General features: G+C 43.5%; 1 protein-coding gene and 2 pseudogenes across 3 annotated transcripts; 2 read left to right on the top strand and 1 right to left on the bottom strand.

Moving 5' to 3' along the window:
* Positions 1-2,434: 2,434 nt before the first annotated feature.
* Positions 2,435-3,329, bottom strand: LOC308257752 (tropomodulin-2-like; annotated as a pseudogene). Its single transcript has one exon. The product of its transcript is annotated as a tropomodulin-2-like (transcript).
* Positions 3,330-18,034: 14,705 nt separating this feature from the next.
* On the top strand, positions 18,035-18,634 carry LOC308257751 (ubiquitin-conjugating enzyme E2 L3-like; annotated as a pseudogene). Its single transcript has 2 exons — positions 18,035-18,101; positions 18,242-18,634. The product of its transcript is annotated as a ubiquitin-conjugating enzyme E2 L3-like (transcript).
* A 490-nt stretch (positions 18,635-19,124) lies between these two features.
* On the top strand, positions 19,125-24,423 carry LOC308258216 (T-cell ecto-ADP-ribosyltransferase 2-like). Its single transcript, XM_080688507.1, has 4 exons — positions 19,125-19,176; positions 20,625-20,705; positions 21,049-21,754; positions 24,044-24,423. The coding sequence occupies exons 2-4, from the start codon at positions 20,643-20,645 to the stop codon at positions 24,118-24,120; spliced, it is 846 nt and encodes a 281-aa protein (XP_080544633.1). The 5' UTR covers positions 19,125-19,176; positions 20,625-20,642; the 3' UTR covers positions 24,121-24,423.
* The last annotated feature ends 1,558 nt before the right edge of the window (positions 24,424-25,981 follow it).

The following is a 25,981-nucleotide window of genomic DNA, read 5'->3' as shown; positions in this document are numbered from 1 at the left end:
AAGGTGCCAAGTCATTCAGAGCTGAGGACTTACAGCCTGAAGAGCCGAGACCTAGAAGCAGGAGAGACTAAGTTGCCCATCAGGCTTGCCAGTGCAACTATCTGAGACTCTCAGGTTGGAACTTCCAATAGAAAGGACAAGAACCGAAGGACAAAGTCCTTGGGATCTTCCTAGATGTTGCAGGAATTCCTAGTAGGTGAGAGGGGTTTCCAGCTGGGAATCCAGAGGAGTGGACCTGAGATCCCCTCTGCCTGAATTATTGATTGAAGTATGTTGCTGGAAAGGTCTAAGAGGCCCATGTTCTCAAACTTTTCTTCGCTTCCCAGGTACACGAGAAGGTCCTATCTTCCTGGTTCACTTTCCTGGACCTGCTGAACAATAGTCCTCACCTGCTTCTCACCTGCTTCCTGATTTTACTTTTGTGTACTCCAAGAACAGCTGCATTTTCTTCAGTGTAGAGTCTATATAAAAGGGGAGGGTGGGGGTCTGACTGCTTCCTTTGTTATGGCAAATATTGGGAAGCATAACTGGAATCTTTTCCTTGATTCACAGTTATTGCTTTTTTTTTTCTACATAGAAATCCAATGGATCTCCGAGTTGCACTACAAGATTATGTAATCTGTTTTGAGAATTTCCAGCTAATATGACATGTGGGAACCCCTTTCACGTCCCACGTGGTTCAGGGTTCCAGTTCAGGGTTCGGGTTCTGGAGAAGGCCGCACACAAATGAAAAAAGACTAGAAAAGTATTAATTTGGGAAATGGGGGCCAGGCGGAAGCCCACCTCTAGTGGGAGGACTACGCTTTGCTTTGGCCTTGCCATCCCTTTTATTCAGGTTTGGGATACACTCATTGCTCTTAGGCAGGCAATTCCAGTAACAGGCAGGTTATCTTATCAGTAAGGATTTACATGATTATTTGGTGCTGAAGTTGTTTCAGCTACCATTGTCTCAATTAGATAGGGAGTGGTTGGCTATGACCTTTCAGAGCTTCAATGTTGACCAGCCTTCCAGGTTCCTTGTCCACACCTTTTTAATTAGTGAGACAATGATCGGTTTCCGGCAAGGACATATATTCTGTTTAAGTCCTTCAGTGTGATTAACAGCTGTATACACTGTCAGCAATAGTATTAAAGATATACATATATATAATAATTATAAATATTATAACTCAAAGAAATAAATGATCTATAATAATGTTCCCCCTTCTGTGACTTTATTTATTTATTTGCAATTATTATTGTTTTATTTAGGCACATACTATTTTAAAAGCCTCCCTCTTACTAAAATTCAAAAATATCCCATCCTGTCTGGAAAACTTTAAAACAGCTTTGTAAAAAGTTATCCATCAGAGTCAGGTTAAAGATTGAATTTATGTTGAATAATTAGTAAAGGTAGGTGTGCCGATTCATTTTGCTACCCATGAGTCTGGCTTGAAGTTATATTTGTGGGCTCATAAACATTTTATACTTATTTACTAAGGCTATGTTAAAGTATCATAATGTTTTTATGAAGATGACCCCACTGATCTTTGATCACTGGGAGCATGTGCATTCAGTGGTATTTCTGGAACTAAGAGAATTTGTGCTAAGTTGAATCCCATTTTTCACCCAGTGAAAGACTGGCAATACTAGCTTCTTATGTGGTCAGTGGAAGACTTCTGATGTATTTAGCCTAACTCAAAGCTATGCATGTAAACAGAGATAGGCCTCTGTCATAATCAGTTACAAACACACTTACATACTAAATGCTTTTCAGTGGTTATAAAAAGTTCATGTAAGCAAGACAACCTAATATGAAAGTGGTTAAATTCTTTTCAATTGTTATCACCCACTAAGACCTGCCTATGTCCATTGGTGCAAGTTGCCAGAGGTGCACACGAGCAAATAAAACAACTGTACATATTTTAAAAATCCCAAATAAATAAGTAGTGCTAAAAAAGAATAAAAATTAAATATTACTTTTGTGGTTAACAGAAATGAACAACCTTTGATAAAATAGTCCCGGTTGGGAAGGAGAAGAGCTTTTGTTCATTTTTAAATGGCCACCATGATGAAACTTCGCTTCTCATAGAAATATTTTTAAATATTTTTTTCTTTTTAGTTTCTTTTTTTTTTTTTTTATTTATTTTTTATTTTTTATTTATTTTTATTTTTTTTTTACATTTTTTAAATTGTTTGAAGTATTAGAAATAGTAGTACATATGTCTCTTTTTTTCCCCCTTAAATATTTTTATTGATTTCAGAGAGGATGGGAGAGGGAAAGAGTGGTAGAAACATTAATGATAAGAGAGAACCATTGATTGGTTGCCTCCTGCATACCCCTACTGGGGATCGAGCCTGCAACCTGGGCATGTGTTCTTGGCTGGAATCGAACCTGGGGCCCTTCAGTCCACAGGCTGATGCTCTATCCACTGAGCCAAACCGGCTAGGGCTCTCATAGAATTTTACTTTCAGTCTCCTTCACTTGCTTTTTACGAACCAGGTCATTATTTTTTTGTGATGGCAGCTGCCACCCTTGTTCGTGGCCCTTGCTTGGTAAACTGATATCCAAATTTGAGGGTCCTTGAATTATCCTTGAGCATCTGGGCAAGTTCTGTCTCTACAGCTGTTCCCAACTGCTGTCTCTGGTTATCGATCTTGATTTCTGTCAAGGTGTCATTTTCTTAGTGCCTCTTCCAGGGCCAGGATCCCAGCCCCAGTTTTAAAATTGGATTCTATGTTCAGACTTTTCAAGGTCTTGTTTACTTTCAGCATATCTGCAAAAGCGGTTGCCACAGGGTCATGTCAAGTTCAGCCAGGCTGAACTTCTTGACATGAGTGTCACCTTTGACCACATTTTTCACAGGTCCTTTGCCACCTTTAGTGTTGGGTGTTTCTTCATCACACTTTGGGTTATGGAGCAAATTGTGTTCTCCAAGAACAGCTGCAAGATTGTAGAGTTCAGTGTCGGAGGCACTGGCTAAACCTTCTTCCAGTTCTGGATCAAGGGTTACTTTGTCTTCTTTACGCATTTCTACGGGCTTTTCTTTGGGGATAAAGCCTCTCTCTTTCTTTTCTCCAGTGAAAGGCACAAAGTCTTCCCTATCTTTCTGTTCCAAAGCCTCCTTCGCCAGGTACATGAGGAGGTGCTCACAGTCAAACGGTCCGGTGGCGGTTTTCTGTGCCTGCTCTTTTTGTCGGAATCCAGCTGGTAGCAGGGCACTCTTGGGATCTAGGTCATCAAGAACATTTTCCAAGTGTTTCCATTCCTCTTCTGAGAGTTTTCCAAAAAGCTCATCTTCATCAATGTTCTTGTATTTCTCCAACTCTTTTTGAAAAGGGAGTGCCATGGTTTCTCAGATGCCTTTCTCTTGGGCCGCGCACATTTAAATGGGCCAGCGTCCTGAGACTTCAGAATGGCTTTGTGCGCCCATCCCTGAGCCGGTGGTGGGAGCCGTCAGTCCATCAGCTCCGATATAGCGAGGCCAGGAGCGGGGACCCCTTTTCTGTCACTTTAGAGAATCCTATAAGATGTGTTAGTTCCTGGGTAGGGTTTTCCTCAGACTTATCTAATCCTTTAGCTGTACATGGTAGTAATAGCTCCTGTGGAAGGCTTTTCACAGCTTTTCTTGATGCCTTGGATTCCCAGGTAAAACTCTGGAAATCATCCCAGACCAGGATGTACTGACCTCTGCACTCTTGACATTTTGAGTTGGGTAATTCTTTATTGTGGGGAGCTGCCTTGTGTAGTGTGGGACATTTGGCAGTAATCCTGGTCTCTACCCACTAGATGCCAATAGCATCCCAACCCCAGTTGCAACAAATGTCTCCAGACATTGCCAAATGTCCTCTGTTCGCCCATCTGGCTTGCCAGGGCAACAATCTGAGATTATTGAGAACCACTACCTTAGACAAATCCACCTTCTTGCTCCTGGACACCTAACTAGTCATAAAGTGCTGTTGACTATACCTTCTTGAATTATCTCTCAAATCTAGTCCTTCTGTTCAGTCTCCACTGTTCCTGGTCTCCTAAGGAAATGCACAGGGGTGTTCTACAGTTTGGATGGAACAACACTAGAGCATGGTATGATCTGAGGTCGAGGCTGCAGTAGCTGATGGCAGCCATGGGGTGGTATCTATTCAATACCAACTCTGGAACCTAGGAGTGCACCCAGGGCCAGGACACAGCTTTAGGAGGATCTGGGTGGAACTTAGCCCAGGACAAGTCAATAACACTATGCACCTTCTACCTAGGAGTACCTGCTGCGCACCAGGCACTGCAGAAAGTGCTTTACCCATAACAATAACAATCATGGTTAACCTGAATTGAGCATTTACTCTATGCCAGTCATTGGGTTCTGTGCATTGTATAGATTATCTCCTTGAATTCTCACAAGAATCCCATAAAAATAGATATATTCATTTATTTATTATACCATGGTATAGATTAGAAAACAGACACAGAGAAGTTAAGAAACTTGAAAATATTCACATTTAATTCTTTCCCAAATGTTCAATAAATCCATTTAACTATTAAGTACCTACTTGGTGTCACTTATGCACTCTTGTAGGTGTGAGGTAATATTATCAACCCAATATTATGGAAGAGAAAGCAGATCTCAGAATGTGAGGGTTGTAGTCCAAATTTGCACAGCTTGCCAAGTCACTATTTTTTTTTAAATATATTTTATTGATATTTCACAGAGAGGAAGGGAGAGGGATAGAGAGTTAGAAACATTGATGAGAGAGAAACATCGATCAGCTGCCTCCTGCACACCCCCCACTGGGGATGTGCCCGCAACCAAGGTACATGCCCTTGACCGGAATCGAACCCGGGACCCTTCAGTCCGCAGGCCGACGCTCTATCCACTGAGCCAAACCGGTTTCGGCGCCAAGTCACTATTTTAATTCAGAATTACCTCTCTGATTCTAGCACCTTCCACTGCATCCATATTAGAACACAGAGAGAAGGACCCCTAGACTGTGCCTCCTCCCAGCCTGTCTGCTCTGCTGGTCTGCTAAACAATAAGATCCTCTCATGCATCTACTGTGGGTCAGGCATTGTTCTGGGCATCTGAAGGTGAAAAAGACAGACCCAGGCCTGGCTTTCATGGAGCCTACAGCAAAGGGGGAGAGGGATGGCAGGAAGGACAGTTGTTTAAAAAAACAGGAAGTTGTGAAGAAGCCAGCCTTGCATAGGAACTCAGGGTGGCTTCCTGTGAAGAGACATTTAGGCTGATAGTAGAAGACTGAATAGCAGTTAATAGAGCAGTGAGCCAGGGAGGAACTGTCTATTGGAATGAAAAGGCCTGGAGGCTGGGAAACAACTTGGCATTAATGGTCAGAAAGCGGAAGGGTAGTAAAGTAAGGATAAATAACAAAATCCTAACTCACAGAGATAACCACAAAGTTATCATGTGCCTTGTCCGAACTGCTCTTGGTTACAAGCATGAACTCTGGAACCAGACAACCTGGGTTTGAATTCTAGCCCCTGCCCCCATGTGTGGCATTGGGCAAGTCCCACCTTCTTCTCAGTGCCTCTGTTTGTTTGGTTTTTAATCCTCACCTGAGGATATGTTTATTGATTAGAGAGGATATGTTTATTGATTAGAGAGAGAGAGAGAGAGAGAGAGAGAGAGAGAGAGAGAGAGAGAAACACTGATGTGAGAGACCGAGGATCAAACCCAAAACCTAGGTATGTGCCCTGACTGGGAATCAAACTGGCAACCTTTTTGTGTATAGGATGACACTCCAACTAACTAGCCAGGGCTCTGAGCCTCTGTTTTATCATCTATAAAATGGGAGCAGAAACTGCCCCTATCCTTTAAGGCTGTATGAGGATCAAAAGAGTTGATACAAGTAAAGCTATTAGGAGAGCACCCGAAAAATGGCAACTGCTACTCTTATTATTACTCTGGTACATAAAAATGTATACCCTACTCTCTTCACTTTCAAGTAAGCATTTCTTTATGACATTAAAACTTCTTCTCCCCCTCCCCCCCTTTTTTTTACTGTTCCAGTCAATGAAAGGGAAACTTTATTGAGGCCCCAGGGTCTCAGAGTTCAGGCAGAAGGCTGCCCTGAGGGGTCAAGAAGGTGGCAGAGGGGCCTTATTTAATCTTCCTGAGGCGCAGATTGTTGGTGTAGCCCCAAGAAGACAGTGCTGGTGGGGAGGGTGTAGGCAGGTGGCATAACACTTGTGGCAGATCATGTTATCACGGTTGCACTTTGCAGTGAGCTTGCAGAGGGAGGGCTCCATGATGCCACCATATGCAGAACGGACTCTTTCTGAATAGTGTGGTCTGAGAGTGCGGCCATCTTCCAGCTCTTTGCTCACAAAAATCAGACTCTGCTGGTCAGGCGGGATGCCCTCCCTATCTTGGGTTTTAGCTTTGACAGTGGTATCAGTGGCTCCACCTTGAGGGTGATGGTCTTGCCAGTCAAGGTCTTCACAAAGATCTTCATTTCTGCCTCTGCTGGAGAGGCTGCTCCATTGCCTCGTTGAAGAGAAAGAGGACCAAAGCTTCTTTATAAATGTACATTGTGGCCCCTCTGGTGTGGCTCAGTGGTTGAGCACCGACCCATGAATCATGAACCATGAGATCATGGTTCAATTCCTGGTCAGGGCACACATCCCAGTTTCTAAAATAAGCCACTCTCTTCTGATAGAATAGCTTTGATGGAGCAAGGCCAGAAATAAAGACTCTTCTTCAGTGGATAAGAGTAGTGGGAATGAAGGATGGTCAAAGAATCCCCCCAAAATATCTGAGCTCTGGTCATATGCGGGCCTAATGTGACTGATGTTACATCTATCCCTTTTGAAGAAGTCGCCGAAAACGGTTTGGCTCAGTGGATAGAGCGTCGGCCTGCGGACTGAAGGGTCCCGGGTTCGATTCCGGTCAGGGGCATGTACCTTGGTTGCGGGCACATCCCCAGTGGGGGGTGTGCAGGAGGCAGCTGATCGATGTTTCTCTCTCATCGATGTTTCTGGCTCTCTATCCCTCTCCCTTCCTCTCTGTAAAATATCAATAAAATATATTAAAAAAAAAAAAAAGAAGTCACCCTTTGACCCAATCTTTGTCCTCTAGCTCTCTCTAGGAAAGAGAAGTTGATATCCATGCAGCTGGAGTTAGAACTAGGAATAGCTATTAACCTGTATTGACCCTCATGGAAAGGTACCTGCATTTGTGCACATCAGGGTAAAGTACAAATAAATAAGCCCAGTGCATATACCTAAAGCTCCCAAGTTAGGTCTTCATGGCCTTATTCTTAAATATAAACATGACAAAGATAACCAGACATTTGAAGAAAGCCTTCAAGATAGAAGAGAATGATCAAAATAAAATGATAACATGTTATTTAAAAAAGGAACAATCAGCGCTGGTCAGGTGACTCAGTTAGTTGGAGCATCATCCTGATACACCAAGGTTTCAGGTTCAATCACAGATCAGGGCACACACAAGAGTCAGCCAGTGTAATATTTCAAGAATTTAACTGAAAGACAGATTTTGTGACACCCTAAGGGCCCTGGGGTGATGCGAAAAGATTTATTCTCTCTCCCTAAAAAGAAATATCTTTGAACTAAATTAGACCAATGCAATATACTTGAAGTTGCATGAGGAAACTCTGCCAAATAAAAATTAATAGCAACTTTCTATTTAAATATATAAACTTTGAATGTCATAAAGGTTTTAGTCTACTTCAGAAAAAAACTTACACAGATTCAAAGCCAAGCTCAAACAAGAAACTTTCAGTCAGGGAAGAAGGGCAAGCATGATAATTCTCTGTGTCTGCCAGTGACATTCTGGGGTTTTACATTTCTCTTATTAGGATTTATAAATTGTTTTCAATGTTTTAATGTGCTGTCTGTAATAAGCCATGTGCCACATGTTACATACAAATTTTTTGTTGTACTAGAAGGTTGTTGTCTCAGCAGAGGTTTTATCAATTGCATTTTAAACAAATCTATAACCATGCCATTTTTGGATTTTGTCATTGGACAGCCTTGAATGCCAGCACAGGAGGAGGACAAAGCTGCATTGCTATCAATTAGATCACCAAACTTCTACTCATGTGAACCTCTAAAGGACCTGAAACTTCTCTTTCAAAGGAATCCTGGGAAGACAGTGAGTGCCAGATAAGTAACATACTCTGGTATTTCTAAATAATCAGTATTTTAATCTTTTTAACAATTCTTATTCTGTCTTTTTATAAGTGTCATCTAAACCCTAGGCTGGTACCTGGAGGAGACCTCTGTCCTTACTGGGACCCAGAAACACCACAAGATACTCCTACTTATAGCCCCTCTCTGTAACCCTGGTACAGTAAATTTCTCAAGCCATTCTGGCTCCCCAAATCCCTAACGACTAAGTATATTATAAGCAGCCCAATTCAGAGTAAAATGTGTTAAGTCTTGGTCTATAGGACAACTTATGCTACCACTACCACTAAACAAAACCACTTCCTCAGGCCTTGGTTTATACTGTTTCATTATTGCTCATCTTTAACCATTGCTTGTTATGTTTCATATTCTCCCATTTAGAAGCCCTAAAGCTGCAACTGGTCCTCTGCATGGAATAGCAAATGGAGGCTGCTACATCCATCTTCCGTGGACCCTTAGACCACCTACTTCCGATGGGACCCTGACTAAACTCCAAACTATGACCCCTTTGCCAGTAGGAAGCAGCCAAAAAGATGCAGTATCCCCTGTCCCCAACGGTAGTTGGGGTTTCCTAATCAGAGGGGGGACTGAAGCAGGAATTTTAGGGGAATATAGGCGGGCTTAGGGATTTTTTTAGAATTGGGATCCATGGAAAAAAACACAGGGCTGTAGACTGGGAGAAGGTACATTTCCATAACAAAAGGAAGCCAGGTGCAGTTACATTTCCATAAGATGAGGAAGCAGCAACAGGTATATTTCCATAAGACAAGGGAACTGGAAGTAGCCAAGAAAGGTCTATATTTACAAAATAAAGAGAAGGAAGCCCTTCATTCAGATAGAAAAGAAGAAAGCCCAGAGGAATGGAAGGACTATGAGGGAGGAGGGCCTCCGGAATCACTATAGTAACCAACTCGAAGGGGAATATTGACCAATCAGAGGGGATATCAGGACATGGAAACTGCAGCCTTTATAAACCATGGAAACTGGAACTCAGTGGGACCTTTTCCCCCTTCCTACTTGGGAGTCAATTCTGTGGGACTCTTCCCTCTCCCCATGTAGGAGTCTGTACTTGGTTCTTCAATAAATCTCCACCTTTGCTATACCAAAGAAAGACAATTAAGAAACCCACATGTAGACATATTAATGTGAAATTTCAAAAAACGGAGGATAAAGAGAAGATGTTCAAAGCTTCTAGAGGGGAGGGAGAATAGGGGAAACAGATGCTTTCCAAAGAGAACTTTTAATCCATAATTTTACATCCAGCCTGTTAGGTCACTGAAGGAGGAACGCACAAGGCCAGACTGGTGAAGGATTACGAATTTATTCGATCATCCTCACACTAGCTGATGGGAGTCAGCGGCTTTTAAAGGACTTTTGGTGGGTTTTTACTGAGTGGAGAATTCTTTGTGCATATCTGGAGGGGAGATAACGGAATGTGGTCGCAGCAAGTGAAATGTGGTCTCAGCAAAGGGGAATGTCCATAGTGAAATGGCCTGAAAAGCCAGTTCCTGGGGGGGGGGGGGGGCGGCGGGTATTGATTCAATTCTTTGATCAGACCTAACATTCCAGCCTTTTTGTTTTATGGAATAGGACGAAGGTCATGTCTTCCGTAGTTACTTCCTGAGAGGGGACATTGAGATCATGGGGGGATGGATGGACTTGGATAGTATTGGGCTGGACGAGGGGTCATAGCAGCATGATTTCCCCAAGAGACTGGTTAGTGAAGGCTCAAAAACGGTCCTGTTGAGTGACTTGGGAGGTAAAAGCTGGTCCTGAGGCTACCACAGCGTCACTTGTCTAGTTTCACTGCTTTTCTGGGCCTGGAGCTGAAATACAACTGAGACCTGGATGTTATCTTTAGGGAGGAAAAGAATAGGGGTCTTAGTTGCCTGGCTAGTTATTTGCTAGGGTTGCTATTAAAGGGTTTTTTCTTCTGCCTGATTTCCCCAATTTATTAACAGTGTGGGAAAGGGTAGAATCTATTTCCAGCCAAAGTTAGTACTTTAAATTTCCTGAGGTTATAATCTCCCATTCACTGGCTTAACTTCTTTTTACTGCACTTTAATCCTTGCTGTTTTTACTCTTAAACCTTAAATTGCTACATTAAAGACTTACTTTCTTTCAAACAGAGCAACCAACTTGGTTGCCTTCCAGAAAAAGGTAGGAGAGAGACATGTTGGCTGCTACTACAATGCATACATCTCAAGTAAAAGTAACTTGCTTTTAACTTATGGCGTCTCATTAATGGTGAGATTTAATGCTTGAATAATAACTTTTAGTTTACTCTGTAAATAGTAGTGGAAGAAATTTTTAAATTTCTTCTTTTTAAGCTTAAATGTACTTCTAAACAGCATTCTTTTTGGCTAGTGCTCATTTGTGTGTATATATATATGCAAATTTTACTTTGGACTTTACTAGAACCAGTTGCTCATAAAACATTGGCTTCTCATAGGAATGAGTTTATATGAGACCTTGATTATATTGTGAAAAGCTAACTTATCAAGTAATTAAAGTATGCTCCTTTATTGAAAAAGCAAAGTAAGCAAACTTACACATTTGACCCATGAAGTACAGATGCTCCCTCCCCTCCTCCCCTCCCCCCCAGCCAATCTGAAGAGCAGGCTTGGTGGGGGTCTGAGGCATTATGTATGCTCCTATCTTAAAATTCTGCTGCTAACTATTCTGGTTTAGCTTAAGAAGTATCCAGCAACCTTGTCCAGCCAGGCTTGGAGACTGAAACCTCAGGCGTTCTTGCTCAGAGTAAAATGGCCCTTGGCCCCCCTTTTTTTTTCTTTTCCCCTTTCCCCCTCCCTTTCTGTATTAACTATTTCCTCTGTCTTTGGCAGGCTATAAATTAACTAGTGGTCTGGCCTTTGTTTATACAGGCAGGCTATAAATTAACTAGTGGTCTGGCCTTTGTTTAACTTTCCTGGGACTTCTTCTTTTCTTTTTTTTTTTTTTTTTTAAATATATTTTATTGATATTTTACAGAGAGGAAGGGAGAGGGATAGAGAGTCAGAAACATCGATGAGAGAGAAACATCCATCAGCTGCCTCCTGCACACCCCCCACTGGGGATGCGCCCACAACCAAGGTACGTGCCCCCGACCGGAATCGAACCTGGGACCCTTCAGTCCGCAGGCCGACGCTCCATCCACTGAGCCAAACCGGTTTCGGCTTTCCTGGGACTTTTATGACCCGTTTACAATTCTTGTAAATAGTTAACTTAGAACTTATTTTTTTCTTTCAATATTTCTCTTTTCCTTCTCATCACATATGCAACCTTCACAAATTTCACACTTTCAAATTAGCCTTCAAACCTTCTATGTCCTTCAGAAATGCATAAGCATGCCTCAGGCTTTCCGTTAAGTATTTCTACTCTAATATTTTTTCCTTCTGTCATACTTCAGCAACTTTTCTTTCTTTTTCTTTAAAATTAGAATTCTTCACTCTTAGAAAACTTAATTTTTCAGTGATAACCAAAAAGAAAACAGCCAACATTTCTTAGATTGATATTTATCAACACACTTTAAACACACTCTTACTTTCAGGAAAATATACATTCAACAAAGTACAAGAGACCTTCTGTAATAAAAACTAAGAGCAGGTTAATTAAAATATGTCTAGCAATTAATGTTTCAATATTTTATGTTATTTTAAAATATTTATCATTTAACCCAGCAATGCTCCAAAGCCTTTTAAGTTATCCAAGACTTTGGAAAATTACGCAGGCATCCTCAAACTATGGCCCGCGGGCCACATGCGGCCCGCTGAGGACATTTATCCGGCCCGCCGGGTGCTGCTGCCTGTCCTGCTTAGCAGCCGACTCGTCCCGGCCCGCAGTGCGCATAGGAATTTGTTCATAGTTTTTTTTTAAAAACTATAGTCCGGCCCTCCAACGGTCTGAGGGACAGTGAACTAGCCCCCTGTTTAAAAAGTTTGAGGACCCCTGATTGTATAGGCTTATGGGGCTGAAGAAAAGGCGAGGGGAGGAGGGAGCAGGTCCAGCAGCCTATTCCCAGGCCTCTAGCAGCTTGGATTTAAAACTGTCAACTTTTTCCTTAGAGATAATATGCTAAGGTTTGGGTGACAATGAGAAAAGAGTGAATGAAGGTATTTAGTAAGATGCAGTGTAGAGGTGAGGTGGCTAATGGCTGTGAGACTAATCCATCAACCCCCATAAGGAGGAGTGGACAAGGGTCCACTGAGGAGTGGACAAGGGTCCCAGCGAATTCGGAGAGGGCAGAATAAATGGCCCCAGTGGCCTTCCCTTCTGCATCTCGGGCAGGGTCCAGGCAGGGGTCTCGGGTTTGAGCAGGACTTGGCTCAGTGTCCTTCCTTGTTGCATTTGAAGCATGGGCCCGGAGGAGGTTTAGCCCCTGACCTACCCTCGGTTGAAGGACCAGCACTTCGTTTTGGGGTTCATGAGAGTAGTGGCTAGGACCTGGAAGGCCTCCTTCTGGGCCTCAGCTTTGGCCTGATCTCGCCTTTGTTTTTGGATTTGGGTTTCCTCATCTCTATTATTAAAGACCTTAAAGGTCAAGTTAACGAGGTCTTTTTGTTGGGTTTTTGGACCTGTGTCTATTTTTCAAAGTTTATAGTGTGTGTCGGGAGTTGACCTATAATAATGAAAGTATAATTAGACCAGACGTCCTTCTGACATCCTTCCGGACAAAGCTGGGGCTGCTGCTTTGAGGGCCAGGGCAGAGGCCGGGGTGGCAGCCTCGGCCCTCGGAGCCCCTTGCATAAATTTTGTGCATCAGGCCTCTAGTTGGGATATAAAATGGGTGTTCAGAAGGGTTCCCACTGGGGAGGTGGGGTCTAAGGTGGTAAATTTCTGTAGAGGAGGACAGGAGGACACAGATGTCGTGCCAGGTCAGGATGTAGGGCTGGGTCAGGCACTCAGATTCCTTAGTAAAGGTGGTCGGGTCAGTGGAAAAAGACCTGAGATGCCTCTCAATCTGTGTGAGGCTGGACATAAAGAATGGGACGTGGACTCAGACTATGCCCTCAGTTCCTGCTGCCTCCCTCAGGAGTGGAATTGGTGTAAGAATAGAAGAGGCTGCCCTAACCGGTTTGGCTCAGTGGATAGAGCGTCGGCCTGCGGACTCAGGGGTCCCGGGTTTGATTCCGGTCAAGGGCATGTACCTTGGTTGCGGGCACATCCCCGGTGGGAGGTGTGCAGGAGGCAGCTGATGGATGTTTCTCTCTCATAGATGTTTCTAGCTCTCTATCTCTCTCCCTTCCTCTCTGTAAAAAATCAATAAAATATATTTAAAAAAAAAAAAAAAAAGAATAGAAGAGGCTGTTGAGGAAGGCAGTCTTTGGGTGGCCTGAGAACGAGTGTTAGATGGAAAAGGCTGTTTTGGAGCTCATGTTCTCAGGATTTGGGCTCTCAGGGACTGGGGGAGAAGGTGGTTGCTGGTTAGGAGGGTCTGGGTTTTGGGAATCTACTTCAGGTGAGGGAGGGTAGGGAGTGGAGGTCTGTGGTCTGCTGGGTCAAAAGTAGATTCAGAATTAGAAATGTTAGGGGTAAGATGTTTTGTGTGAAGGAGAAAGATCTGATAGGTAGAGCAGGACTGAGAGAGAGGATTGGGACTGAAGGATGAAAAAAGGCCTGGATGTAGGGGATCCCTGACCATTTTCCAATGCAGTGACAGCAATTACATAAATTGCTTAGTGTGTTAAAATTGAAAGTGCTGTTTCCAGGTCTTTGAGACTTATTATCTAGTTTATATTGTGGCTACACAGTGTTACAAAATAAAATGAGGTGGTTGGGCATGATCTCCCCCGTGAGTGCAGAGAGAGTGTAGTGTGACCCACGAGAGAGGAAGGGTGAGTGACAGACCACAAATCCAAAGGTGACTGTTTAGGGCAAGGGTTCCTGCTGCTAAACAAATCACTATGAGAAATGAGAGGTGACCCTCTGGACTGGGCGTCCCCAATCCAGAAGGACCCAAAGCCAAATGGCTGAAGAATCTTCTGCCCTAGTACTTTTGAGATGAGAGACTTCCGAGAAGTCAGTGAGAGAGAGTGGGCAGAAGACCTGGGATGAGGGGAATTGTGGAATGTCACTCACCTAGAGAAGATTGGCTGGTGTGGGATGGAGGGTCAGCAATGGAGGAGAGATTTCCTGTCCGGCGTCCTCCTTGGCTGGTTGGCTGGGGGTGAGAGGGAACCCTGTAAGGGAGGGAGGCCTGACTGAGGCTGGCAATCGAGTCACCTGAGTAGGATTTGGAGGTAAGCCCAGGAAAAGCTGCCGCTGCCTACTGCTCTCCAAGTAGCAAACTCAGGGTGACCGAAGCTGGGCCAATGGCTCCCCATCCCCATGGAACCTTCCCGGGTTTCGGCACCAAATGTTAGATCCCCGAAGGAGGAACACACGAGGCCAGAATGGTGAGGGATTGCGAATTTATTCAATCAGCACGCAGTGGTGGGAGTTAGCGGCTTTTAAAGGACTTTTGGCAGGCTTTCTCTGGGCGGAGAATTCTTTGTGCATACCTGGAGGGGAGATAACAGAATGTGGTCGCAGCAAGTGAAATGTGGTCTCAGCAAAGGGAATATCCATAGTGAAATGGCCAGAAAAGCCAGTTCCCAGGGGAGGGGTATTGATTCAATTCTTTGATCAGACCTAACACAGCCAAACAAAATCAAGTGTGGGGTAGAGTAGAAACATTTTCAGACATGAAAGGAATTGTACCTCTCATACTCGGGTTCCCAGAAAGCAAAGGGTTATATGCAGACCCTTCTGGAAGTTGGGAGCCATACACAGGTCCTTGACCCAGCTGCAGAATTCTGCCTCCTTCTGAGTGACAGAGGGAATGCAAGAGGGGAAATGGGGAAGCCAACACAATGATGCATTATCGAGTTGTCCACCACAAGTGACTAGTTGCTCTATTCTACGTGGCCATCTTAGAATCTTTATGAAATGCAACCTAATTTTAGCCATCAAAAGCAAGAAAGGGGAAAACACTTATCTACTGTATACAAACAGAACATAGCTATTATTTTTATAATTGACAAAGCTTCCCATGTACTTCAAGTATATTAAATAGGCCTAATTAATCTAAAATTTCTGTTTTATAAGGAGAGGGAACAAATTCTGATGTATTCCAGGGACCCACTGGAATAACTCAAAGCTATTTCTAGGTTAAAAAGGAAGTCTTAGAATTTAAACACTGGGAAGGTAGGAGAAAGGTCTTTTGTTGCATCTGTTTGGTAACTCCTGCTACTGAGAAATACCTGACTTCTTTAGGCCATTTTCATATTTAGAACCAAATAAGTAGCTCTGGTATTGACTAACAAATTGATTTGTTCCCCACTGTCAATTGTACCCAGGGCTCCTGTGGGGAAATAACAATTGGTTTTGAAAATTAAGGGGAGCTCCTGGGTCTCTCACTCATCATCAGAATTACCCGACTGGTTTGGTTCAGCTGTTAGAGCATCAGCCCACAGACCCAAGGGTTGTGGGTTGGATTCCTGGTCAAGGGCAGGGACCTCAGTTGCAGGTTCCTCATCTCTACCTTCCCAGTGTTTAAATAGGGGCGCGTGTGGCAGGCAATCAATTGATGTGTCTCTCTCATGTTGATGTTTCTCTCTCTTACTCTCTCTCTCCATTTCTCCCCCCTCCCTCTCTTACACTCTCTCTAGAAATCAATGGAAAAAATATCCTCAGGTGAGGATAAAAAAAAAAAAATCACTGCTCTACTCCACCATCTGTCTATGTGCCTCTCCTTTTCTCTCATTTCTCCTTTTTCCATCTCCAATTCCCTTGCTGGGTTTGGGACAATCCTTTTTCCAGTGTCCTCCCTCCCTGCAATATGCACACTGATTTTCAGCTAGAGGTCTTTTTCTTTCATATGCCTCTGACTTTTTCTTTCTACCTTTCTCACCTTTTTTCACTTCCTCAGTTCTTTCCCATCTTGCTTCTTCCCCCTTCACAAATTTACAACTTTCCTAGTACCTTTTGGTACTTGCTGGCCTCTTCTTAACTCATTCAGAAATAACCAACTTTAGAATAACCTATTTTCTTCCTATTTCTTTAAAAATATATCTCCATACCTTACATCTTTTATTACCAAAACCATACAGGTTTTTTTTTCAATTTAATTAGAATTCTTAATTCTTATAAACCTTAATTTTTAATGACAACTAGCATTCTTTAGATTGGCAAATTTATGAATACATTTTATAACTTCTAGAAGCAGGTTTTTCATTGGCAAATACACACCTATTTTCAAGAGACATAACAAAATATATGAACCCTTTTTTGTAAGCCCAGGCAAGACAAACATATATTTTGTTAATAACTCTAAAAGACATCAACCAAATTTAAACCAGCTTTAATATCAAATATTTTCCCAGACCACATGATACTAAAAAAAACACACACACACAAAAAAACATTTGGGACAGTTTTATTTATTTTTACCACATACATAAACAGTATTACTCATAATTGTAGAGAAGGCAAGATTTTTCATTTGTCCTTGACAACTTTTAAGAAAGCTGGAGTGGGAGCCCAGTTGGTGTGGCTCATGATTGAGCTTTGACCTATGAACCAGAAGGTCACGGTTCGATTCCTGATCAGGGCACATGTGGGCTAGATCTCCAGTGGGGGATGTGCACTCTCTATCTCCCTTCCTCTCTGAAGTCAATAAATGTGTGTGTGTATCCTATCTAATAAAGAAGGAATATGCTAATTGACCCTCACTCTGTCACAAAGATGGAAGCGCCCACAGCCAATAAGGAGGGAATATGCTAATTGACTGCCCGCCCTCAAAGATGGTGGTGCCCACAGCCAATAAGGAGGGAATATGCTGATTGACTGCCACACCCTCAAAGATGGCGGCACCCACAGACACAAGATGGCGGCGCCCAGTCCCCTCAGCCCTGCTGGGGCAGCATGAGTACAGCAAGGCTGCCACTCTGCACACCTGCCTCCGGAGTCCCCCAGTCCCCTTAGCTCTCAGGGCCGGCCCGAGGTGTAGGCAAGCCTCAGATGGTGGCTGCCCAGCTACCCAGGGCCGGACCAAGGTGCAGGCAAGCTTTGGATGGCAGCTGCCCAGCTGACGCCTGAGGCATAGGCAAGCCTTGGGTGGCGGCTGCCCAGCTGCCCAGGGCTGGCCGAAGCTCAGGTAACCAGTGGCAGCAGCAGAAGTGTGATGGGGCATCACCTTCCCCTGATCACCGGGTTGCCTCCTGCCCCTGAGGGCTCCTGGACTGTGAGAGGGGGCAGGCCAGGCTGAGGGACCCCCCCTCCAGTGCATGAATTTTCATGTACTGGCCTCTAGTGTGTTTATATATCTCCACACTAATAAAAAAGAAATATGCAAATTGACCGTACCTCCATGACACCAATCAGGAGTGAGTATGCAAATCAACCCTACAAAGATAGCGAGTTAATTTGCATACGCAGGTGTGGAGCGGCCAGGCAGGGTGGGACACCTGCTATGAGGGGAAGGGCGAGGGGGTGGAGGGAGCTACAGGAGCGGTGCTCTGGCTGGGAGCGAAGACTTGCAGGCTCCTGGGCGGCCGGAAGTGAGGACTTGCAGACTCCCGGGCAGCCGGGAACGAAGCCAGGAGGAAGAAGGCCTGTTCTTGCATGAATCTTCATGCAACGGGCCTCTAGTATATATATAAGCTGGATGGGGCCCTAGCTGGTTTGGCTCAGAGGATAGAGCATCAGCCTGAGGACTGAAGGGTTCCAGGTTCGATTCCGGTCAAGGGCACATGCTTGGGTTGTAGGCTCAATCCCCAATAGGGAGTGTGCAGGAGGCAGCCAATCAATGATACTCTCTCCTCATTGATGTTTCTATCTCTCTCTACCTCTCCCTTCCTCTTTAAAATCAATAAAACATTTATTATTAAAAAAATGAAAGTGACCAGATCCAAGATGGCAGCTAGCAGGAGGCTGATGAAGGAGCTTGAATAAATCTGCAAATGTGGAATAAAAAATTTCGGTAACATCCAGGTTGCTGAAGCTAATTTATTTATTTATTTATTTATTTATTTATTTATTTATTTATTTATTTAGTTTTTAAATACATAATGTCATGTAATTGTTTTATTTTTTTATTGTTTGAAGTATTACAAATAGTAGTACATATGTCTCCTTTTATTTTTGAAGCTAATTTATTAACTTGGCAAAGGCTTATTGTTTCTGACAACCCTCTATATGATAAGGGGGGCCTTCAGAATGGAAATCAACTTTCCAGCAGAATGCCCATTCAAACCATTGAAGATTACATTTAAAACAAAGATCTATCGCACCAACATTGATGAAAAGAGACAGGTCTGTCTGCTGGTAATTAGTGCTGAAAACTGGAAGCCAGCAATGAAACCAGTCTCTCGTAGGACTGGTGAATGACCCCCAGCCTGAGCACCCCCTTCGGGCTGATCTAGCTGAAGAATACTCTAAAGACCGTAAAAAATTCTGTAAGAATGCTGAAGAGTTTACAAAAAAAAATATGGGGAAAAGCGACCTGTGCACTAAAATCTGGTATGATTGATTCCAGCAAGTGTGAGCAGAGACTCCGAGCAGTGCATTCAGACACCCCGCAAAGCAGGACTCTGTGGAAAATTGATATGGGCCACCACCTGGCATTTGCTTGTGGCAGTTACTAACTTACTACACTTTTCTTAATCAAAAGTGGCCTTAGGTAACCTATAAAGAAAGGATTAAAAATTTATGATGTTCTAAAAAAAAAAAATAAAAAGGAAAGAAAGAAAGCTGCAGTGGGGGTGGGGAGAGGGGATATATCAGGCATGATTGACATTAGCCACTTGAGTTTGTTATTTCCCCCGCCCCCCCCGCCCCCCCCGCCTCCCCCTCACATTGAGGTGGGGAAGTCTGCTCCTAAAGTCTGCACAGGGTTCTGGGGGGAAAGAAAAAAAAACCCACCAAAGAAACACAAATATAATCTGAAACTGAAAGTACATCTCTCCCCCAAATAAAAAGGCCAGAGCACTGCCTTCTCAGGCACTTCTATCAAAGACGGACCAGGACTGAATCACAAAGGATCTCCAGGAAATCAGGTAACTGACAACTCGGTTATATTCTTTGAAGGGGAAGGGTCTCTGAGTGTGAGGAAACCAGGAGGGCCCCTGAGGAGAGACTGGTATTTGGATGGGACTGGAAGAATACCTGAAGCCAGAGGTGATTGCTATAGTGGCAGTTATATCAAGAGCCAAAGCCACAAAACCAGGTCTGTGTAAGAAATATTCTAGATAGGGAGGTGAGGTCAGACCTGGCAAATAGAGAACCATATCGAAGGGCAGACATGCTGTCTATTCATCCCTCTTAAATTTAAAACCTTAATCTTAGATTGTGCAATTTATATCCCAGAATCCTGAGGCAGTACTGTTGGTCCCTGTGTCTCATGGTCCCTTGTGCAAAAGTGCCCTCCCCCTTCCTGTGGTTAGTCAAGCCTAGATCTTCAGGTCAGAATAGGAATATACTTATTTTCCCCCTTCCCCACACCAACTTCTACCTTTCCTTCAAACCAAGAGCCCCGTGAAAGCTACCATGCATGTTAGCTCTCCCTTATAGAAGTAAAAGTTGACAACACTGAGAGATGTTCAGATGTATTGACTTAAGTTTGAGCCCCGGATTAACAAAACTGAGACGATCTTAAAAAATACACATAACCGACACATTTGTGAAAGGACTCATTGTAGAGAGCACCTGGGAAGGCACACAAGCTGATTGTGGACAGAGCCACATCCTGGAAACATACCTTGCCAGAGGCAGGTGTGTGGTCAGCCTGACCTTTAGCTCAGGCACCAGAGGGTGGTTTTCATTATCTAAGTTCAGCCAGGCACCAGGAATGGATGCAATTATCTGGGCTCAGTCAGGAGTGACAATTACAAAGAAGCCACAAGAATGAAGAATTGCAGCTTGATCTTTAACCATGATTTCACATAATTTCCTTTGTCTTAAACTCTAGTAAAACTTCCTGGTATCATGCTGAATATAATAAACACTCTGCACTAGCCCTGGGTCACTGTCTCTCTATCCAAGGGCAGTGTCCCACCTGGCCCCAGCTTTACTTAAATTCTTTGTGTCCGTATCTTTATTTTCCTTTTCTCAATTCCCAGCCACCCCTATTTAGGACTCGTCCGCTCTCCAGCTGTGCTGGTCGCAGCCCAAGAGAGAAAACTTACAACTCATAGTAATTTTTTAAGGGGAGTAAAAGGTCAGGGCTTGTGAAGGATCCACTAAAATGTGATTTGTTTTTCTCACTGGCCATCTGAGTGACACCCAGCTCTGCCTATGACCAGGATTAATTGTTTCTTTACCAGCTCCCTACTGATTCACTTCTCCCTGTGTGCAGGACCCAGACAGAAGTCCTGTTAGCTGTGCAGAAAGCAGAGTATATAGGAGCTGGGGCTTCCAGATTTGCAGTAGGGACCGAGTCATCAGCACACTCACTGTGGAACTAATGTTCACACCTCACTTTCATTATCTTATATTTTTTTTGCAGTTAGTTTTGAACTTGGAGATGACTTCACTTCTAGCCACAGCAGTTTGCTTTTTGATCTTAACTCAATGGCTAACACAACAGGTAATATATATCACCCCCTCCCACTCACATCCTGCTGACCTGCTTTTCCCTCACATCTTTAAAAGTGTAGAGTTCCCACAGTTGAGTCTGAGGCTAAAGCCATTTAGAGAACATGAGTCTGAAAAGATTATTTTAAATATCGGGAAACTAAACAGAATAACCAAGCCTATTTTTTTCTTTTTACACTACTCATGGCATAAGATTGTCTTCATATGTGTACCATACATGAGTGCTATGACAGGAACATGTCAAATTTCATGCTAAGCAAGAAGTCCAGACTGTGGGCTCTGGGCAGCATCCAGTACTTGCAAATGAGTCAAAGAACACTACTTCTTCTCTACAGGTGACCGGGCGGGTACAACCAGCTAATTCATGTGAGCTAGACATGGCTGTCAATGCATTTGATGATCAGTATGAGGGCTGTACTGAAGAAATGGAGGCAAAAGCACCCCAGCTGTTAAAAGAAGAACTTGAAGTGAATACAATTTTAAACACAGAATGGAAAAAGGCAAAGACAAAATGGGAGGAAATAAAGAACAAAATAGACTCTTCAAAACGACTCAATGATTCCCATGGAATAGCTCTAGTGGCCTATACTGGAGTTATTGCAATAGAATTTAACAAAGCTGTAAGAAACTTCCATCAAAATACAAATAACTTTCAGTTCAAAGCCTTCCATTATTATTTGACAAGAGCTCTTCAGCTCCTCTTGCCAGAGAAGAAAACGTGTTATACAGTTTATAGAGGCTGTAAGACAAAGTTTGATTACAGTGGGAGAGGAGATGTACGTTTTGGCCAATTTACCTCATCATCTCTCTCTAAAGATATAGCTATAGGTTTTACTGACAATCTTAAGGGAACACTGTTTACCATCAAAACCTGCTTGGGTATTAAAATTAAAATGTTCTCTTTCACTCCATCAGAAGAGGAAGTGCTAATTCCAGGCTACGAAGTGTATGAGCAAGTCATCAAAAATAACAATTACATTTCACTTGACAAGCCCAAAATATCTAAGAGTAATTACAATTGTTTCTATATCAACAGCTCAGGTAAGTCTGGGACTATGTTCCAGGTGGGAGTGGTGGGGACATCCTGAAATAGAAGAGGGAGTTCTCTGCTACCAGAGACCACCAGGGCAGAGCACAACGGGCCCTTCAACCAATTGCAGATGAGTATTAGGTTCCTAAACTACAGGGCTGATGTCCTGGAATAGAGAGCAGCTCAGGCAGTCCCTAGTCCGGCCATACTCTTAACTTCCCTGCTGTGCAAAAAGGTCAGAAAGATCTGCTGGGCACCAGGAAACATGAGTTTTGGAAACTAGTATGTCAGGGGGTATAGGAAAGGTTTAGGGGAGTTGGGAGACCTGTTCTCAGGCAGAACAATATAGCCACTGCAGTTATCCTGCCAGGAGATGAGGGTGCCTGAACTGAGCAGGGGGCTGTGGTGATCCAGGGAAGTTGGGAAACTGGTGTTGTCTATGAGATGTTCTAGGAGAAAGAGAGGAGAGGGAATATGGTTAGAAAATAGGATGGTGGGCCTTGAGACTTCCGGTGTGGGTAGTTTACAGATTCTGTGTTGGTTGGAGGACATTTCCATAGCAGTGGTTGGTTAGATTGAGGAGCAGGTGAATAGTGTTGGAGCTGAGGAAATCAAAGAACAGAAAGACTTTGCACCAATGGGCCACATAGTAGACCACATGCACAGGATGATACCTAGACTGATGAAGGTTAGAGATGGTAAAACCATCAGTGAAGGCATATGAGTGAAGACATATCAGTAGTGGCTGGAAAGCTGTTACCTGTCCAGCCCTGTGATGGGTGAGAAAGTGCCACCAAGGGTTGCCTTCACTTTACCCAACCTTTCCCAAGGTGTCCTGGCTCTCAGGTTTCCTTGCATTTACACCTATCATTCCTTCTGGCCTGAAATCTCTGACTTCATGTCATATTTCACCCAATCTAAGACACTATCAATTTAGTAAAGTAATTATCTTTCATTTGCTCAGATATCATTTCTCATTATAAGCCTTCCTTGATACTCTCAGGCAAAATTAAATATTGTACCATGCTCCATGCCAAAAGTTTGGGGTCAGGCAACCTCAGTGGTAATTCAGGCTCAACAACCATTAGTTCTGTGAATTTGAACAAGTTACCTGAGCAATCTATGTTTCAACTGCCTCATTTGTAAAATGAGGATACAAATAGTAATACTTCAGTAGTGTGTCTGTGAGAATTAAAGAAGTTCTTAACTTATTGCCGGGTATATCGGTATTGCTTAACAAATACTCTTTTTTTTGCCCCTGTGGAGAACCTTGTATGCATCTCAACCATACATTCACCATCTCTATGGTAATAATTTGTTTACAGTTTGGTGATCTCTTTAGTGCCAGAGACTTTGTCTTCCTGCTCCCTCTGCACCCAGGGCCTGTCATCAATGCCTGGCTTGAATCAGGGCTTCAGCAGTTGTTGCTGAAGTAAGTTAGGTTTTGTTGAGATGCCATAGTCCAGCCAGAAGTGGATCTGAGCTGCAGAGGGACTGAGTATCCAGCAAGTTTCAACCAAATTAGTCGTTATGCCCTGAAAGGTTGCTGGAAACAAGAGAAAGGTTTGAGGTAGAAAGGGACTGCAGAGAGTGACTACTGGGGGACTCTGAGCTTTTACCTGTAGAAATTTTGAATTTGGATCAAGCCTAATAAAAACAGGACAACCAGGCAAACAATCCAGCAGAGGAAAGGTGCTGCCCTCCCATCTCAGTCGCGGTGCTTGATGTTCATTCAAATTCAGGCAGACTGAGCTGAGAACCCCAGGAGAGGAGGCCAGATCCCACCCAAAGACTGAACTCTAGTTAACACTAGAATAGAGTATATATGTTGCTGCAAAAGATGTATGTTCATGAGGTCCAGATCCAGAAACATATTCCTAAGTGGACAAAGACAAACATGGAGGGGCTCCCACAGTGGCCAGGGAACTGCAGGTCCCATGTGGGAAAAGCCTTTCTTACTGAGGCACATGTGGCTGGGAGCACAGGGGCCTGAGAAGTGGGGATGGGAGGGTGTGAGGGGCCCATAGCCCTGAGAACTCAGTCCACTCAACGTGACCTTAAATTCAGAGACCCGAAAGGATGTGTTCTCACAGTCTATTCCCTTTCTGGTATTTCTGAGTATTTCAGGAGCCCCTGAAAGGCAAAAGGAGAGTCTAATTGCTGGCTAAGTAAAAGGAACCCCTAGGGCTCACACTGGTGGTGTTTTGATCCTTGGGGGAAGCTTGAAAAGTTTGGGAGGCCCATGTCTTAAGAAACACCATAGAGAAACCAAACCTTTCCTTCTCTTCCTCCCATTGCAGGAACGAAAGGAAGTTCTGCATTCATTCTGCTGCTGCCTAGCCTCCTGGTCCTGCTGCTCCTCACTGCTGAGCTGTAACCTTGCCCTGCCTGGTGCCTGGTTCTGCATGGGGAATTGGGAAGGGAGGGACGCAGGGTCTGTGTGTGGCTTATGTTAGTGCTCACATCCCCCAAGACATCTAAGGGATCTTCTGGGTCTGACCACAAAGTATGCTTCCTGTCTCCAAATGTACCTACTACCTGAGATAAGTCCCTAGTCTCTCTACACTTCGCTGTGATTAAAAAGCAATGCTTTTACACACTGTCAGCAGGAACAGTCTGTAAAATGCAATTTAATCTTGATGAATGTTATAATCTAAGGAAATAAACCTTTTATAATCACACCTTGCTGTTCTGTGACTAGATATTACTACAAGTTGTCTTCTTTGCCCAGGAAATCCTCCCAAGGCATTAGATGTGATGCTGGCATTTTCACAGTTGAGAAGTTTCATGTCTTATACTTCTCACAAATATCCTTGAAGCCCTGAATGATTGAGCCAGAAATACAAGAGCTGTGTTAGATAAATCCTCCCTGCACCACCCCACCAGAAACTCAAGCAGTTACCAAGCCCTGTCAACTTACTTTAACAATAGCTCTCTATTGATTGGGGAAGTATTTCTTAAGACAAAAAAAAAGCACAAACTATAAAGAAAAATTTTTGACATAGTAATAACTCTAATGTATTGGGTACTTACTATGTATTAGGCACTCCTTGTTCTCCATTATTCTAAGCACTTAATATGTGTAGTCATTTAGCCCTCATAATAACCCTGTAAGGTAAGTTATATTTTTCTCCAATTTTACAATTGAGGCACTGAGGTTACGTAATTCACTGTCAAAGAACAAAACAAAGGGAAGGAACAAGGGAAGGGAATAGACTAGGGAAAAGAAGGGGTTATTCTAATTAAGCAGTGAAAACTAGTACTCCTGATAGGATAGAGTCCATAGGTCTGCACATAATTGGCTACAATAAATCCTAAATTCTTTTCCAGTTAAAATCTGGCATACAGCCCTAGCTGGTTTGGCTCAGTGGATAGAGCATCAGCCTGCGGACTGAAGAGTCCCAGGTTTGATTCCAGTGTAAGGCACATGCCTGGCTTGCAGGCTCGATCCCTAGTTGGAGGTGTGCAGGGGGCAGCCGATCAATGATTCTCTCTCATCATTGATGTTTCTATCTCTCTCGCCCTCTCCCTTCCTCTCTCTGAAGTCAATAAAAACATATTTTTTAAAAAAATCTGGCATACAGACCTGGCTGGTGTTGCCCAGTGGCTTGGACGTTGTTCTGTGCATGGAAAGGTTGCCAATTCGATTCCCCTTAGGGACACGTGCCCAGGTTTCGGGGTGGATCCCCAGGAGGGGGTGTGCAGGAGGCCACTGATCAATGTTTCTCTCTCTCTCCCTAAATTAAAAAAGAGAAAATCTGGCACACAGGGGTCATTAAAAGTTTATGATCAACTTCAGCAGAAAGAACCACTTTGATGAAATAAAGCATTCCATTTTATGTCTGTTGATATCCTAGTTGAAAAAGGCACATTGTTGCAAAACACCTGGGGAATAAATAAAGCAGAACTCTATCTGATAAATGATGAACACAGGCAATATTAGAAGGATATTAACTTCCTTCTTTTCCCTTCCTACCCCAATTCCAAATCACAAACAGCAGCTAATTGCAAAACCTCATCTGTTCTAGCCAACCCCACTCTGGCCCTGACGACTTCTGTTACACTTGTTAAGAGTAATTCTAAAACTGAAAGGGACCATAGAAAATGCACGTTCATACCCAGAATACTTTCTTCCTCCTGAACATGAGGATTCTCAGAGACCAGTGGAGATCAAGGGTCCGCAATTTAGGATTTTGGCAAGACTTTCAGTCAAACAAAACCAACATTCAGAGGGCACT

This window comes from Plecotus auritus, assembly GCF_963455305.1.
Source record: "Plecotus auritus genome assembly, chromosome: 9".
Classification (NCBI taxonomy): Eukaryota; Metazoa; Chordata; class Mammalia; order Chiroptera; family Vespertilionidae; genus Plecotus; species Plecotus auritus.
The sequence above is the reverse complement of the archived record's forward strand: the minus strand, read 5'-3'. Positions and strand labels throughout refer to the sequence as shown.

What these genes read in the sequence shown, in the direction of transcription:
- LOC308258216 (XM_080688507.1), top strand. Translation starts at nt 20,643, where the DNA reads ATGACTTCACTTCTAGCCACAGCAGTTTGCTTTTTGATCTTAACTCAA. An exon ending in CTCAATGGCTAACACAACAG is followed by an intron (nt 20,706 to 21,048) that starts GTAATATATATC and finishes TCTTCTCTACAG; the next exon opens with GTGACCGGGCGGGTACAACC. An exon ending in TTTCTATATCAACAGCTCAG is followed by an intron (nt 21,755 to 24,043) that starts GTAAGTCTGGGA and finishes CTCCCATTGCAG; the next exon opens with GAACGAAAGGAAGTTCTGCA.